The 16,267-nt window shown below is 41.9% G+C and overlaps 2 protein-coding genes across 5 annotated transcripts; one reads left to right on the forward strand and one right to left on the reverse strand.

Annotated features, from left to right (window-relative positions):
* Positions 1-73: 73 nt before the first annotated feature.
* Positions 74-3,325, reverse strand: si:dkeyp-97e7.9 (DEP domain-containing mTOR-interacting protein). Of its 4 annotated transcripts, none has more exons than XM_041034880.1 (9): positions 3,199-3,325; positions 2,872-3,050; positions 2,624-2,747; positions 2,225-2,403; positions 1,815-2,027; positions 1,580-1,714; positions 1,412-1,482; positions 897-1,001; positions 74-795 (listed from the first exon to the last, which is right to left on the reverse strand). In XM_041034880.1, the coding sequence occupies exons 1-9, from the start codon at positions 3,279-3,281 to the stop codon at positions 670-672; spliced, it is 1,215 nt and encodes a 404-aa protein (XP_040890814.1). In that variant the 5' UTR covers positions 3,282-3,325; the 3' UTR covers positions 74-669. The 4 variants fall into 4 exon arrangements, 3 of the variants coding, with proteins under 3 accessions (XP_040890814.1, XP_040890815.1, XP_040890813.1); XM_041034881.1 differs by having other exon boundaries at positions 74-739; positions 1,580-1,717; XM_041034879.1 differs by having other exon boundaries at positions 1,580-1,717.
* Positions 3,326-6,078: 2,753 nt separating this feature from the next.
* Positions 6,079-7,944, forward strand: mafbb (v-maf avian musculoaponeurotic fibrosarcoma oncogene homolog Bb). Its single transcript, XM_041034882.1, has one exon. It carries the CDS (start codon positions 6,336-6,338, stop codon positions 7,320-7,322), a length of 987 nt encoding a protein of 328 aa, XP_040890816.1. The 5' UTR covers positions 6,079-6,335; the 3' UTR covers positions 7,323-7,944.
* Positions 7,945-16,267: the final 8,323 nt, after the last annotated feature.

Raw genomic sequence — 16,267 nt, forward strand, 5'->3', positions numbered from 1 at the left:
GACAAAAGTTTGTATTCAATGTGGTCGCAGTGGTACAGTGCTTTATTTTAAATTATGAAAATGCAAACATTGTACAGGAACTCAGGTTTATTAAAACACAACCCTTTGCAGTTTACCCTCGCTACATAAACCCTCTGAGACTAACAGACTCAGAGACAGTTTTTTCCCAAAAGCCATAACCACACTGAACTCACACATGCACTGAACCCCACAGTCTATTCCCCTGACCCCCCGGACTTCCTTCCTTCTATCCACTCATAACCCATACTTTCTTGAACTGTGCACCTTAACCCCCCCCCCCTTGTATTTTGTTTTTTTTTAACTCTCTCTTCATATTGTTGTATAGCTTTCTTTTTACATTTTGACTTGCACTAAACCTATTTAATCTTTTTTTTATTTTATTTTATTTTATTCTATGTTGCACTGAAGAAGGAGATGCTTTCCATCTCATTGTACATGTAAAAGATGTATAATGACAATAAAAGGCATTCTGTTCTATACTTACTCTCGGCGCAATCAACACAAAATTTTCCAGTGGTTTCTTTCCCACAAATGAGCGCATGAACTCTGGCCCTGTAGTCTACGTCTCGTAAAAGACTTTTCATAGTATTATTTTTATTTCAGTTCAAGCAGATGTAGTTGTATCCAAAACAAAAGGCAGGCTTAAGGTCATTCCAGTGGTTCCATCATTTCCAGTACAACAGTGCGAGGCCCTGTCATCACCAGCCTGGTGATGGTTCTGTAGTCCAGGTAGAGAACACACTGTCCGTTCACCTGGCACACAAACTGTCTAACCTAAAGGAGATTGTATCAGGTATATAATTCATGTTTTCAGGTGCCTTGCGGTTATAGTATAATTTTCTCTTTCTGTGCCATGTGTTCAACATACATCTTACCTTAACTCCAGCAGCTGCTGCAGGGCTTCCAGGGTCAACAGCCTGCACATAACAGGGACCCATACCTCTGACGACAAATCCCCAGCCAAGGGCATCTCCTAACACCTGGGATCAAAGCAAGAGATAAATTACATATTCACAAGGAATCAAATGGAATTAGTATAGTATAGTGCTTGATGAGATACAATTTCACAAATTAAGATGTAAAACTAATCTGTCTGAAATAATCTGGACTACAAAGGGGCCTAAGTGTTTCTGCCTTGTTTTAAGTGGGTTACAGTTGAGAAGGGCTTCATGTTGATATCACAAAACCTGTAGCCAAAAGCTAAGTTTCCATGTTAAAGAGGTAGTCCAGCTTTGTTTCTTAATGGTATCACAGATAAGGGCCTTAATTACCCACTTTTAGACTTGGGGGAACGTTGTTCAGGTTATACTGAATTAATACAATAAAATCCCAGAAATAGCATGAATCTAAGCTCATAAATAGCCCGGGTTAAACCACTACAGCAACTCACCGTCAAAACTCTCTTGATGAAGGGTGCACCAGGTGCCAATAACTCTTCACATGTAAAATTTCTTCTAAGGACTGTAAAAGCATGAAAAGATTTTGTTTATATACGAAATACCAAAGCTTTAATGACATTTTCAAAAATTTGTCACATAGATATTAATTACATGCTTGCCTGATTTAGGATTGCATCTCACCACTGAGGTTGAAGACAGCTGGACAAGAGGTGGAAATCCAGCAGAGTGAAGCTGAAGGGAATTCAAACTGCCTCGACGTGCACTCACGACCTGTTTCAGGTCTGTATTCGACCCTACTATAATTAAATTAGTCGTGAAATTCTTATGCAGCAGTTAGCATTCACAGCAAGGTGTATAAAGTTCAAAGAGGGCAGAGAATTTAATTTTTTTTACCAGACTGGAAAGCACTGTTGCCCTCCTGCGATGGGCTTTTGCGTAGAACAAATGGACTCTCAGAATGGTTGTCTTCTTGTGCCGACGCTGCCACACCTTCATCATTGTCCTGCTCACTTTCATTTAACAGTTCAGATAGGTGCCGGCGGCGGCGAAAATTGATACGGAACTGATAGAGAAGTCCACTGTCAAAGAAATCATGTTTCTTTGCCACTAGTGGTGGGAGTGAGAGAGAGAGAGCACCAAGCAACAATGGAGCACTTTTAAGAATGAATGGAATTTTTGACAGTCGATGAGTGTATTTGCTTTAGATTGCAAAAGTCTCAGTTGGCCACCCACTGCTAGCAGCCACTGACAGCCCACTCATTTCTAGTATCATACATCAAAGGGCAAATGAGGGCTCTCCTCACCGTGCTGAATGATGCCATGCTCCTGCAACGCACGGCACAGCTCTAGTCCCCGACGCCGGCTCTCTGCCTCCCCGTTCTGAAGGAGCCAGTCAATCAACTGGCAGCCAGGAAAGGAGCGCTGATACGCAACACCATGCTCCTCTCTCAGCTGCAGAATGGAGTTCTTGTCCCCTATGAGACTGAAGACACAGACACAAAAATACAGATCAGGTCTCTCTAACAAGCATATTGCTTTAAAAATATGGAAGGATCATATAAACACACAAAATTACCAATAATGCAGTACATCTGACAGGAGGATAACTGTAGTGCTGGGTCAGAAATTTTGACCCAAGCTGATTAATCAGTACTTATGCAGTCATTAGTCAATACTTCCAGCACAAACACAGCAGCTCTTACTGTTCATACAGCCGTTGTCCTCGCATGAAGATTTTCACTTCTGTATTGAAGGGAAATGTGCCATCATCCTTGCGAAAACGGTACAGCAGTTTGGCATCCTTGAATACTGGCCTCTTATCACAGACTGAGAAAAGGCAGCACACAGTTTCAAAAAAAGACTTGAAATTAGAGAGTGACAATTTATTACATTTATTACAGGTCTTTGAATATCTCTTTGCTGAGGTTTTGCCTTAGTGCTTCCTTCTTACCGTGATGAACGATGTCATGATCCATGAGTTGCTGCATGAGACGGACAGCTGTTGCTCGATCTGGAGTTTCCTTATGGCTCACAAGCCAGTCTATAAGCTCCTGTGCTACGAAACAGTTAGGATATGTGCGCAGGTGGTAGCGCCGGTCCTTAATCAGTTTTCCGTCGTGAAGTCTCAACCTTCAAATGAAGTTCAAAATAATCATAATCCTAACTTGAAACTGAACATCAGCCACATGCCTAAACTTACATTTCAAATCTTATTTTAAGCATTTGATCAATTTTAACTGTTTACATTTTCAGTCTGTCTTTCATGGTCTGTTCATACCTCAGTTGTTCTCCAGCTATCATGACTTCAGCTTTATGTTGTCTAGCCATGGCTTTTCTCCTAATGCTACTTGTTCGCTCCATGTTTGTTATCTCTGGAACAGAAAGTAAGTGAAGCTCACTTTTAGTTATGATCTTTTCTGTTGACAAAATAGCACCTGAGACACACAGAACCCTATTTGCCTTGTGGGGTAGATGTTGTGTATACAGAGAGAAAGAGAGACAAAGATATGGTGCATTTCTGTCAGGATGCCACAGAGAGATTATATCCTGACTGAAGACTGTCCATTGACATTGTGTTGAAATTTATGTTTTTCTCTTTCTCTTTGTCCTTTCTTAAGGCTGAAGCTGTCACTATTTCTTCATGGCTGTTCTGACACTACATACAACAACTTTGGTTTGTCCCTTGCCCAGTAGTCACATTTCCAGTGCAGCAAATGAATGACTTGAAATCCACATGATTTCCCTTTTCTAACTGCCTTCATGGCACTAATCATTCAGTTACATCAGCTAATGGATGCTGTGATGTATTCTGGGTTTTCTGACACTGGTTTTGAAGGGTTTGTTTATTTTAGTGTTTCAAAAATGGACAAAACTTATCTGTTATCTTGGGTATATATGCATGTTACAGCTTGATAAAAGACACATTTTTATGCGTCAACCTGTTGGCGCTGGATGAGTCTGAACAAGGTCACATTACATAGTAAGCAAAGAGCCAAAAGATTGACGTAAAGAGGCATCATACGATTGTCTGGCAACAGAAAACCAGAAAGACATGTCAGTGACAGCACTTGTTTATACTCAGAGTCAGTGTTGTAACCGATGACAGCGCAGGTCATGTAAGTGTGCCTTGCGAATACAAAAAGGGACTGCTGCCTTAAGTTCAGAATCTCGGGCAGCCTTTCCTCTCAAGCTGCATGGAAATCTTAGCTTGGCAAACCTACATCCCCACTATAACTCCAATCTTACAGGGAAATTCTGGTGATATTCTGTATTTTCCTTATTATTAGTTTCTTATTTCCTTACTATTCAATGAACAGAGAAAAACCTACAATGATTTGATCCTTTTTTGATTTTAGTGGGAATGAATGGGCTTTGGGCTGAAAGCTACAGACAGGCTGGGGAACTATGACAGTATTAAAAGAAGTATGTTGTTGGTTTGGGTTTGTTGACAGTAACATATTATATTGCCAGGTTATGCTTTAGCTTCAATCATGTGGTACATAGTTTTAAACTAATATCTATGTTCTTATAAGAGCTTACTGAGCTACTGATGCTCTGATAATGCACCCATTTTATTGGTCATATTGCTGCATGGACATTAAGCTTTGTTTAGAAGGTGTGCCTGTTTTCACATATGTGTTTTGTGGCAAAATATGATCTGACAGTCTGCTGGTGATATGCACTAAGTCTGTTAACATCCTATCATTAGCACATGTTATACTACATACAGAGACCTTGCTCTGCTGGCATAAATCCTAATATGTGTCCATGAGCCATCCTCACCTAGTCACACTGTCTTCTCTTTTCCGCTCTTCCCAGCAACGAAAACTGCCCAAAACAATGCCTCGCTGTTCTCGGGCAGCAATTTCTATTGGTTTTGGCTTGAGTCCTCTATCTTGTCAGTGAGGCTTTCACTATCTTTGGAGTAAGCAGTGTCTGAGAGGGTCACCTCAGGGCAGGAACATTGGTTAACCCTTTGATATCCTGTGCAGTTGTGCCACCTCTGGACACCACTGGGGATGACTACCAAGCTGGGGACCCTGGATCATGGCAGAGATGTTAATTGTGTCTGAGCTGCTTTGGTAAAACCCTCAACCACTTCCCTGGCTGTTGGGTTTTGGGAGTCGACCTATTGTAAAATCAGCAAGTGGCTAAGGGCCCTCCCACATGTGTTTTAAACCCTGTGTGCACATTATGTGCACAGACAGTATGTGCACAGACCAGAGTTTATAGCATTGTAATTCTGAAAACAAGGATGATAGAGGGAACCTGAAAAGATCCCAAAAACAAAACAAATCAAAACAACAATAATTTTACAATATTAAGAAAAATTGTTACTGGAAGGAGCTACAGGGCCCTGCGATATGATGATGGTGATGATGATGATGATTTCTAGTGAACACTCAGTTTGTTAGTTTATATATGAAACAGGAGCCTCAGTTTACTGGCTACAGATATACAATCTCTCTCTTGCACTCATGCATGTGGACACTGACATTGAGATTCCTGTGTAGTGTAGACTTTTGGCCACAAGATGTCAGTATTTAACCGTGAACTAACTAAGGAACACGGACAAATACAATAGTGCCATACGAATTGTCTTTTTTGTTGTTTACGTGAAATCATGCCGTCGCGGAAACATGTTAATTTATCACGGATTCAGAAATAAATACAAACCAAATTAAGATTTAAAAAGTAATTCAAATTGTCGTTCATTTATATTAATGACCTACATATTTGTTGCAGACAAAAGTAATTCCATATGTTTAGTGGATTTGCTTAAAAAATATTCTTGTTTGCTGCCCGGACAAGTCTGGTTACGTAGGTATTTGGCCATTTGACTGGACTTTATTCACACTAATAAAATGAAAAATCCCTGTGGGAGAAATAGACTAAGATGTAAAATGGAGGACAAGTTAAAGAAAAAATAAAAACATACTACAGAAGAGAATATGTGCGGCTGTGCATTTATAGGTTCTGGTCAAATGATCCTCACGAACGGCTCGTGTGGACACACTCGTAGCAGCTTTTATGCAAATTGTCCTCTTGTGCGTGTTTTCATTGGAGAGCAGCGTGGAGGTGTAGTCTGGAAGGCGTGACATCATGCCAATGCAGCTTTATGAAGAAAGTGCGCTTCTCCTGAACGGGCAGAGGTGCGTCCAGTCCTCTGGCAACCGTGGACTTTTAGTTTGTGGCTCCAGAAACCAAAGAGGCTGCGCGGTGCAGAATCAGCACTCGGTACAGAGTTTGACAGGCTGGGAGCCTTTTACGCGCTCACGTTTTTTTTTCTTTCTGAGCTGAAATCAAAGTTTGGAATTACTGTCATTTTTTTAAAAAGTGAGTGCGCTTTCACTGACTGCATGAAATAGCTGTGGACATCTGGAGCTCTTTGAAGAGACCATTTTGTCATTTAACATGACCGCCGAGGCGCATTCACATTTGGGACTGCAGAAACCCCCCATGGATTTCGTCAGCGACTTCGACTTGATGAAGTTCGGTGTCAAGAAGGAGGCGATGCAGGGGATTGACCGATCCTTCATCGGGCCTTGCAGCCAGCTCCAGAGACCAGACTCTGTCTCTTCCACCCCTGGCAGCACACCTTGCAACTCGGTACCCTCCTCACCAAACCTCACTCTAAACGAGCAGAGAAATAACCCCGGGGGTGACCAGTTCTGGATACCCAACAACGGGGGTTACCCTCAGCAAATGTACCCTCAGTCCTTTGGCCTGACACCCGAGGACGCAGTGGAGGCCCTCATAAGCGCCACGGTGCAGCAGGGACATCCATCTGCGCCCCACAGCCACCATCCGCCACCTTTCCAGGCGGAATACGACGGGTACGGCCAGTTGAACGAGCCTGTCCAACACTATCCGGGACTGCCGGGTCACCAGGACATGCAAGGCATGGCCAGCAGTCACTGCCAAGACCCCTATCTCAAAGATGACATGGGGAGCGCGTCCCCCCAGTCGCCGGAGGCCCAGCAGGTTCTCGGTGCGCACCATCATCTTCAGCAGCAGCACAGCCGCCACGACAGGCGATCCAGCGCCGACATCCACTTCTCAGACGACCAGCTGGTGTCCATGTCAGTCAGGGAGCTCAACCGGCTTCTCAGAGGCCTCAGCAAGGACGAAGTGATGCGTCTGAAGCAGAAGCGCCGGACCCTGAAAAACAGAGGTTACGCACAGTCCTGCCGCTACAAGCGCGTCCAGCAAAAACACATTTTGGAGCACGAAAAGACCAGCCTGGTGTCACAGGTCGAGCAGCTCAAACATGAACTCAACAGACTGATCCGGGAGCGGGATGCATACAAACTTAAATGTGAGAAACTGTCCGGTGCCAACTGCTACCACGAAACTGGGTCCACTAGTGACAACCCTTCCTCACCCGAGTATTTAATGTGAGTTTGTTAATTTCCTGCAGAACTGATTCTTTTCCATAGGGAGACATTTATGTTGACAGCTCGCGTTGCTCCTTAACAAACAATCCCGTGGATTTGTCAAGTTTTAATTAATGTTGGACATAAGGATATCACTGATATAATTGTAATAGATACAACAAGGCAACAAGTTATGAATGGAAAATTACTATGAAGCATGCATGCAGGACATGTATGAGATGTTTTTTTTTATTTTATACAGGCATATTGGCATTTTGTCTGACAGGAGATACTTGAAATCAGAGAATATTCACTTTTATTAATATACAACTTTAATCCTTCTGCTTCAGTTACTGCTCAGTTTTTATTTTTGGTGATTTTGCTTTGCTTAGTTTTTGTAGCTCAAATTATATTTTCTGTTCAGCTTCCTTAAAATAGAAAACATACGGAAAAGATTGATGCTAGAAATGACGTTCACATTATTTTTATCTTTATCTTTATTCTATTATTTTTAAGTGATTCTGCTGGACAGATGTATTTCTTATTTGCTTTTCTTTTAAATATAATATGCCATTATGGAAATTGTTTTTCATCTACTATGTTTTTCATTTATTATGGATCAATAAACCTTTTGCGACTTTTTAAAATTGTGTCTCATCTGCTGAACAATTACTGTCCCACAAATAACCGTCTGTTCAGTAATATATTTACCTCACATGCACAATTTTCTTTGCAATCTCCATCAATGCAATGTAATTTGTTATATTTTTGATATGAGACCTGTTCCAACATTTTTCTAACAATTTTCACAAAATAAAAGGAAAATTCCTAAATCTATATAAGCAGATACATCTAACCTAATATTTGTGCACAGTACATGAAAATAGAGTACTGAAGTATGTCAGTTAGTACATATTACACAAAAATGAGGAAGTAAATCGGCTATTTTGTTCACAGAGCAGACTACAAGACTATGAAACAGTCTCCACTATAAAGCTGTCTTCCAAAATTATATTATGACCCTATACAATTTAGAAATACTCTATAAGTTTACTGTATCAGTTTCATGAAATCTTGTTTCCTCATTATCACAACATGAGTATTTTGCTGGGCAGCCAAAAGAACAAGAACAGTAACAATCACAGTGCTGTGTATTTGTTAGTTTGGTGGTGAATGAAAGGACGAGTGGCTTTCTCTCCTTCTCTGACCTTTGCCCTTCATGGAGTTCTGCTTCCTGTGGGACCCCGGCATGTGAAAGCACATGGGGCTGACTGGCAGGGGCTGTGGGGCACAGATAAAATGGAGTGGAAATCAGGCTTCCCCTCGACTCTCTTCCTCAGACAAACAGATCACCTCTGCATTCATTAACAGAGGAAGAGAGAAACAACAACCACGGTGCACGGCTCGCTGCTCCACTCGCCAGCTCCACAGGAATCTTGAAATGTCTGTCTGAAATCCTCAAACAAATTTCCTGAACTCATCAGATCATTCTCAGTTCAGGACTACAATAATATTTGGTGGGCCATAATAGTTCCAAGGCCACTGTGATAATGAGTGATAAGTGGTCACATTGTAAATTGAGTTTATAACCTCTGCGATGGCCTCTGCGTAGAAAATCTTAGAGAGTTTTTCACTCACTGTCAAAAGAGACTCTCTCACTGTACCCCCTTTGCGAAAGCTGGGCAGGTGGCTCGGGTTAATGGCACCACCCTTTAGCCTGGAAACCAGGTTCTCTTTTCAAGTGTGACCCCTGACAGTTTTGACCTCACCCTCTGTTGAGGGAAAGCAGCTCTAAAATCACACCACAGGTGCAAAAGTACTTTCCTTCTGAAAACAGGCCTAATCCCTGAAGGTCAGCCGGCTGCGCTGGGAGTGCATGACGTAGATGACTGCGTTTGTGAGCATCAAGGGTGTAGCAGAAAATAACTGGATGCTTATAGAAATGAATAATGCTCTTCTATATTTTAATGTTATAGGGAAGGCAACATTAATCAGTGGCTCTTGTGTATCGCATAAGACTACATTCACAGGCATGGTTTAATTTTAAATTGAGGTTTCCTCTATTTTAAGTGTCCTCATACTCATACTCATTAACAGTAAACCTACCCAGATGACTGCTGTACAAAAAGTAAAATTCACCCTCAATTTTTATTGAAACAAATGTGTTTTAAATTGGTTTAGTTAACCTATTTGTTCATTAACTTTTTGTCACCAATCAGTAAATCAGTCTGTGCATGACAATCTGTTTTAACATTAAAACGTTTTGTTTTTAACAGAAAACTAAAACTGTCCAGAATGATCTAGCATTTTAGATCGAACTACCGTACATCTAATAGTGTATAGTTGCAAATAATGTACTGGAGAAAACCGATTGCATAGTATCATATACATGTGTACTTGCATATATTTGACATTGTATATCCTGATGCGTTTTAGTGGTGTGTTTTTTCAAACAGTGCATTTCTTTGTTAAGTGTCATATTTTTGCACACGTGCACACATCATATGTGGATTTCCAAGCAACGGCGGAGTAATACAGTAGAAGTGTTGGCGTGGAGAGTGGTTTGTGGTGCTGTGTGACAGTGTGCAGGGTGCCATTGTAGAAACGATTAGCCAGCTCTTTTCACTCGCATGTGATAGGCTGGTGGGCCTGATGTGGGAGCCTCACACTCCCCCCCTCCCCCTCCTCCTCCCCGCCACCAACACCCCAAGCCCACAGCGCCTGAGGCTGGCTACTGAGTCAGCAGGAGGGAAAGGTGTCTGCGCGGCTGTGGCATCAGAACAAGAGAGAAAGCAAAATAGCTGGAGAAGGATAAAGAGCGGTGAAAATGGTTTAGAGAAGACATGCTTGCATTTTTTATCCGATGGAAAGAGGGAGTGACTTAAAAAAAAAAAAGTCAGAACAATATGATGAAGTAGGTTAAAGAGGAAGCATCATCATCTCCTGAAATATTTTAGACTCTCTTCTGCAGATGCCTTGTTATTTGACTAAGAAGACAAAATAGCTGCTCTAAATGTAACTATGACACGCTTTTACGCAATGAATAATACTTATGAATGACAGGTGTTCAGTGAAAGCACTCAAACACATCCATCTGAGACAGTGGGACATGGTGCCAACCTCTTGGCTGAGTCCTGGGCTTTGCCAAGGCCTGGCTGCGTCTCAGACAGCGGACACAGACAGAGGAATGCTGCAGATACTCACCATTGTGTGGGGAACAGCAGAGGAATGCAGGCTGCCAGGCTACATACACTGACACCAATGAACACAGCCAGAGGCCTCGAGCCATGGGGGAAGGCCGGGCCTCAGTCAAACATCATTCACCACTTCCATCTGTGATATCATACCCATCTCCCTTGGACAGTATTGGTTTGGTCCAGCTCGGCTGTCTAAACACTGAGTATCTTGGTGAAGAGCTTCTGACTGACTGTCACAAAAACTGTTTGAGATTAGATACAAAAAGGCCAGAATCGGTTGATCAGCTGAGTAAATATTCTTTTGTTTCAAACAAACCCTGTTGATCAATCAGTGAATTCTACATTCACAATAATGACTGTCACTAATCTTCTGTGGCTAAATGTCAACTGACCAGACATTTGACCCCCCCAACAGCAAGCCATTTCCAGCCCTAGCCAGTTCTTTCACCGTTGTTTTGCAACACTAATGTGTCTCATACTGTGTGATCGTCTATAAGAGTGGCTTCACGTGAAGTGCAGAGCAGAGATTGGGATGGAGGACAGGATGGACGAGGGGCTTCCTCTTTCACTTCCTATATGAGGGTCCGGTCAAGTGACTCTTTGTGAGAGTGTTAGGTTGTATGTCGCAGGAAAACGCAGCTTCGATGGTTGTGGTTTCCGCTCAGGATGTCCAGTCGTTTCTGTGTGCAGTTGTGACACTGTGAATCATGCAGCGATCACACACGCACACGGACGTCTCCATGGACATGGCACACATACACACACACAGGCATGCGTATGCAAATAAAGATATTCATGTGTATGTGTGCCACATACCCACAAACAGGAAGATAATCTTCTAAAATCATGTGATTGTGACAAATTATTTTTTTGTCATCATTGTGTCTTTTTCTTTTGCTGACTGCCTTCGCTCCAGCATGGTTTGAAGTTTTTTTTTTGTTTTTTTTGCCTGTTGACACATTCTGAAAGATTCCTCAGTAATTATGATTGTACTACTGGTAATGACTAAAGTTATCACATGATGGGCTCTGCAGGATCCCACAGAGTGGTTTAATGTGTAGCCTCAGAACTACAATAAAGCTTGTCCTGCTATCTTAGTGGCTGTAATAAGGAATCTGGCTTCCTGGGGACGTTGTGTTCACCGTGTTTGTGCATGAACTCCTGAGGATCTGATAGGAAGGCACTCTGATAAAGTGCTTGTCACGTTTCAGTGGATACCACTGAGAGAAGTGTGACAAAGTCCTGTTACATTACAGACCCTGGACTTTGGTTACAGAGCAAAGGGTGAACCACTGCATGTAATAATTATACAGGTTCCTCCCAGCGTGACAGAAACATAAAACATCCTGAGCCTGTTAGGAGGTGAAAAGCAGAGGGTTTTACTGGCATATGAAACAAGGTAAATGAACTGTTCAGGTGATGTGAAAGTGACTAATCAGTTTATATACATTTCAGCGTTGAGGGCTTGGTTACCCTCAACACCTTGACTAAATAAAAGGCCAAAGAGTGGAGGAAGGATTACTGGAGAAGAGAAGAGAAGAGAAGAGAAGAGAAGAGAAGAGAAGAGAAGAGAAGAGAAGAGAAGAGAAGAGAAGAGAAGAGAAGAGAAGAGATCTCTTTCCCTTTCATTCCCTGCTAGGATTTCCTGTCCTGTTTTATGGGGGTCATACAGCTGGCAGGCGCCCTCCTGTTTCTGTCCATAATGATGACAGGGGTCCATTAGTGCACGGTAGAAACACGAGACACAGAGGTTAACTCAGCCCCCCCCCCCCAATGACAGCCTCTTCCCTTTCCACAGCCCCTGGACCCCAGTGTACAACCTACCTATCTATAGGGCAGATAATTGTGGCTCTCAGTTGCTGTTGGCAAAGCTTCGCTGATTAAGGGTCAGCTCCTGCTCAGACAACAGCATGTACACCCTGACGAGTTTAACACAACCTGGAAAGCAGGTCCAGCCCTCGGGGACCATATTGTGTCTCTGGTATATAATATATTCACATCCGGGAAAAATAATGGTGGGACTCTGGTTTTTGGGAAGAGCACTGCAGATGAGAAAATAAACAGATCTGGCTGCTGTGAGGAAATAAAAGAGAAAACAGCATGTTTTTTTGGTGGTATTAAATCAGAGTTATTTGCGTGTGTGTGTAGGAGATAGATCATTTTATGTTTTTGGGACAGCAAAACATATCCTAGAAATGCAGGAAATCATCTACTTGGATTAAAAATAAAAGGTTGCAGAATTGAAGGCAATTTTAGAGTGAATTTCCTTATGTATTGTAGGTAAAATATAGATTTTCCCAAAAAGAGTTAGTAAAGTGGATACAGGCAGATGATGGCTTTTGAAATTGAAACTACATTTTTCACTGCACCATTCAACACCCTTCTTCATAAGTTTTTGTGGGTGTCACTGACATGAGAATACAGCAGCAGTGTCATACGTTCTGATGAAGTCTAACAGGCCTCTTTGGAATTGGGTGTGTCACTAATGTGTCATGTTAACATCTCCCTTATGTCATCACTCTTCCTTCATGTTTCTCAGAAGCATTGTGCTAAACTTAAAGCCATATTATTTTTCCTTTCTTCTGATTTTAGCGCAGCCATAACCATCTCTGCCCTTTACGCAGTTGGAGGATTTGGCAGAACAGTGTTCACACACCCATTCTTTGATTCTCAGACCATCTTTGTCATCATGCTCGATGTTAAGCCTCTGCTAAAACAACTGAGGAGCAACCAACTGTGCGCTGTGGTTGGACTGTCAGGGAGAGAAGCTTGTCATTGGCCAACACAGAGCTTATAAGGGATCTATTTAAGGGGATGCAAGCCCTTATACTACAGTGAACCCATGTACTTGTTTGCTCTTTTTGTGGTCAAGATACAGGAAGTACTTTGTTCTGGGATTTAACGGCAGAAGAAAAAAAGAAACCCTAACTTCTCAAAAACATAAAATGAAAGGTTACAAGAAAACAACAAATTTTACTGAGGGTGTGATAAGAGTTCCCACTGAATTTAAGATACAGTTCACTTTTAAGACAAACAGCGTTTAACACCACCCTCAGCCACATAAATCTGCTTCTTGAGACCAGATCGTTGCAAACAGAAATAGAAATCTCATGGTTACTGGTAAATAATCAACTGTCAAATTTGTGAACTCAAACGTGCATGAACTTTTTTCTTGGCCACTTGGGAGAGAGCAAAGACAAAACTGTAAACATAACACTAACAGTTTATCACCTTTTAAGGGACTAATTTGGCCTTTTGAGAATCTACAGCCAGCAGCTGGTTGACTTAGCATAAACTCACCTCACAGTGACTTCAAGGAAGTTTCATATTTAGTTTGCAGACACGGATCTTCTCATATAAGAAAGTGAATAAGTGCTTTTCCCAAAATGTTGAACTATTCCTGTAAGTTGATATGGTAAACATTTTAGCGGCTGCTTATTTACACATCTAGCAGATAGAGAACAGCAATAGCAATAGTGTGCACTTGAAGTCTTGCCAGTGCAAAAGTATGTTCAAAATTTACTGCCCTTTTACCTATGTTTTTGGTCTCCACCATCTCCTGGCAGAAATAATTGGCTTTTTAACTGCTAAATGCTCCACTGTGTTCACCAGCTATTTGCTATGTTTGCTCTGTTTGTCCACTGCACAGGTAGTACGTATGCATGTATTTATTTATTAGCAGAAAACAGCTGACTTCTATGTCTGGAAACAATGCTGATGAGACAAATTAATATTTTTACCTGAAAAGTCACGGATTCAACACAGTTGTTAGGATTCTTCCATGAATACCTGAACTAACTAAGCAATCCATCCAAAAGATGTTGAGATATTTAATTCAAAACATCAAATTCAACCTCAAAGTCTTTAGAGTACATCATCTGGGGACCATGAATAACTAAATGACCAAATTTTGTGTCAATCCCTCAGGTAGATGTTGAGACATTTCACTAGACAAGTGAAAATATTGACCTGGTGATGGTGCTTGTCATCATTTGTAACAAGTCAGGGGAACACAAAAGTCATTAGGTCATCTTCAGGGATTATCTGTACAAAATTTCATGGCGATCCATTTTACTGTTGTTGAGATACAGCAGCAGCCAACTGACAGAGAGGAGAAAGTGAAGTGTATAGAGGAACACACTGCCCACACATGGCCAAGCTGTGGCCTGCAGCAATAACATCTCCAAGCTGTCTAACAACACAAGTTGGTGGTCTCTGACTTGTAACCCAGCAAACTCTGACCTCAGCCTGCACATCAGGTGTTGAGAAACGTTCAACTGTCCACTTGTTGTGGGAACCCCCCATCTGCCTGCCTCCCGTCCTTTTCTGGAGCACAGATGAAACCTCAGACAAAATCAGACAATTAAGTGAAAACAATACAATGACAAACCATCAGACTGATAGAACTGAAGCCTGGAAAAAAACTGTCCTAAAATGTGTCTCTGTTTGGCTGCACTGGTGAAAAACATTTGGAGTGAGTGTGTCAGCTTCAAGTCTCCTTTGTACAGACCAGGTCAAAAGGTCACTATAAGTCTGTGAGTGACAGCAGTAATGGTGAGTGGGGCTATATTTAAATCCCACAGGAGAGGAACAGCCTTGACTCATGTGTGGACCCTACGCATCCTCTTTCCACACAAAAAAATTGAAACTGCTCCACTTGTTAAGTTTCCATAAATAAAATTGCCAGAATCAGAATGATTTAATGACAGTAATTATTTTAAGACACTGATTGTGTAATCCTTTGCTGAACTAGCAAACAGTAACTATTGAAATAAAGGGCAGTGCCACCAAATGTGAAAAAAGAAACAGAAAATAAGCCTGGACAATGTTCTTATGTCCCCTGATAAGTTGCAAAGTAGGTTACGTGTTATTGGCAAGAGTAAAGTATCATTGGCTGTTTAAAATAGATTTTATTGATCTGTGTGATAAAGCGAACCCTTTCTTTAAAGATTCTTTCCCAATGTCCAGCTGAGAAGTTCAGTTGCTTTGTTGTCTGGATAGATGTGGAGGCTAACTGTGTTGCTTCATTGCTGGCAGCTGAGGTGTTTGGTAAAGCCTGCTGTGGTTGATTGGCAGAAGGAGTGGAAAGCAGGAGCGTTGGGCTTTCCCACAGAACCAGAGGAAAACACTTTGAAATAGGAGCAGATTCTCCAAAGCTTTATCAAACCCTGATCACCTGATAAATCTGTCAGAGGCTGCAGCCCCTCCATAGGAACCTGTTTTTCATAGTATGTCCTAGTAAAACAAAGCTTTGAAGGACTAATCCTTTAATCCTGATTCACTGTTTCATCAGCAGAAGAAACACTTGTGTTTGCTGCAAAGACTTACACTTGTTATCTTGAGCTTCCCAAATCAGTTTTAAGTGTCACATAAAATTTGAAGATTAATGAGGAAAGTGTGGCAGATGGGTTGTAAGTTATCCTGTCACTCTTTGTGTTTTCAGACTGGCTCACCCTCAGGGCTCCTTTGACATGCACATGCATACCTATCTGTGCTGCTATCTCTTTACAGTATATCTGTGTCAGCAGCGGGCTGAGGCAGGAGCATGAGAAATGGAGGCAAGCTCGGTCCTCAGTCCCACAGATAGGGGTTGTGCACTCAGCTGTAAACAGTTTCTGTGTGTGTGTGTGTGTGTGTGTGTCGTGAGTCTTTATTTCCATCTGTTTTCATCGCCTCTGGAAAGGTGGCATGACGAGTCTTCCCACAGGAGTGGCGAGATCGTTGCCATCCCACACCTTCCTCCTCTCCTCACCTTACTTGATGACATGGGCCT

Source organism: Toxotes jaculatrix, chromosome 3 (assembly GCF_017976425.1).
Source record: "Toxotes jaculatrix isolate fToxJac2 chromosome 3, fToxJac2.pri, whole genome shotgun sequence".
In the NCBI taxonomy this organism is placed as follows: Eukaryota; Metazoa; Chordata; class Actinopteri; family Toxotidae; genus Toxotes; species Toxotes jaculatrix.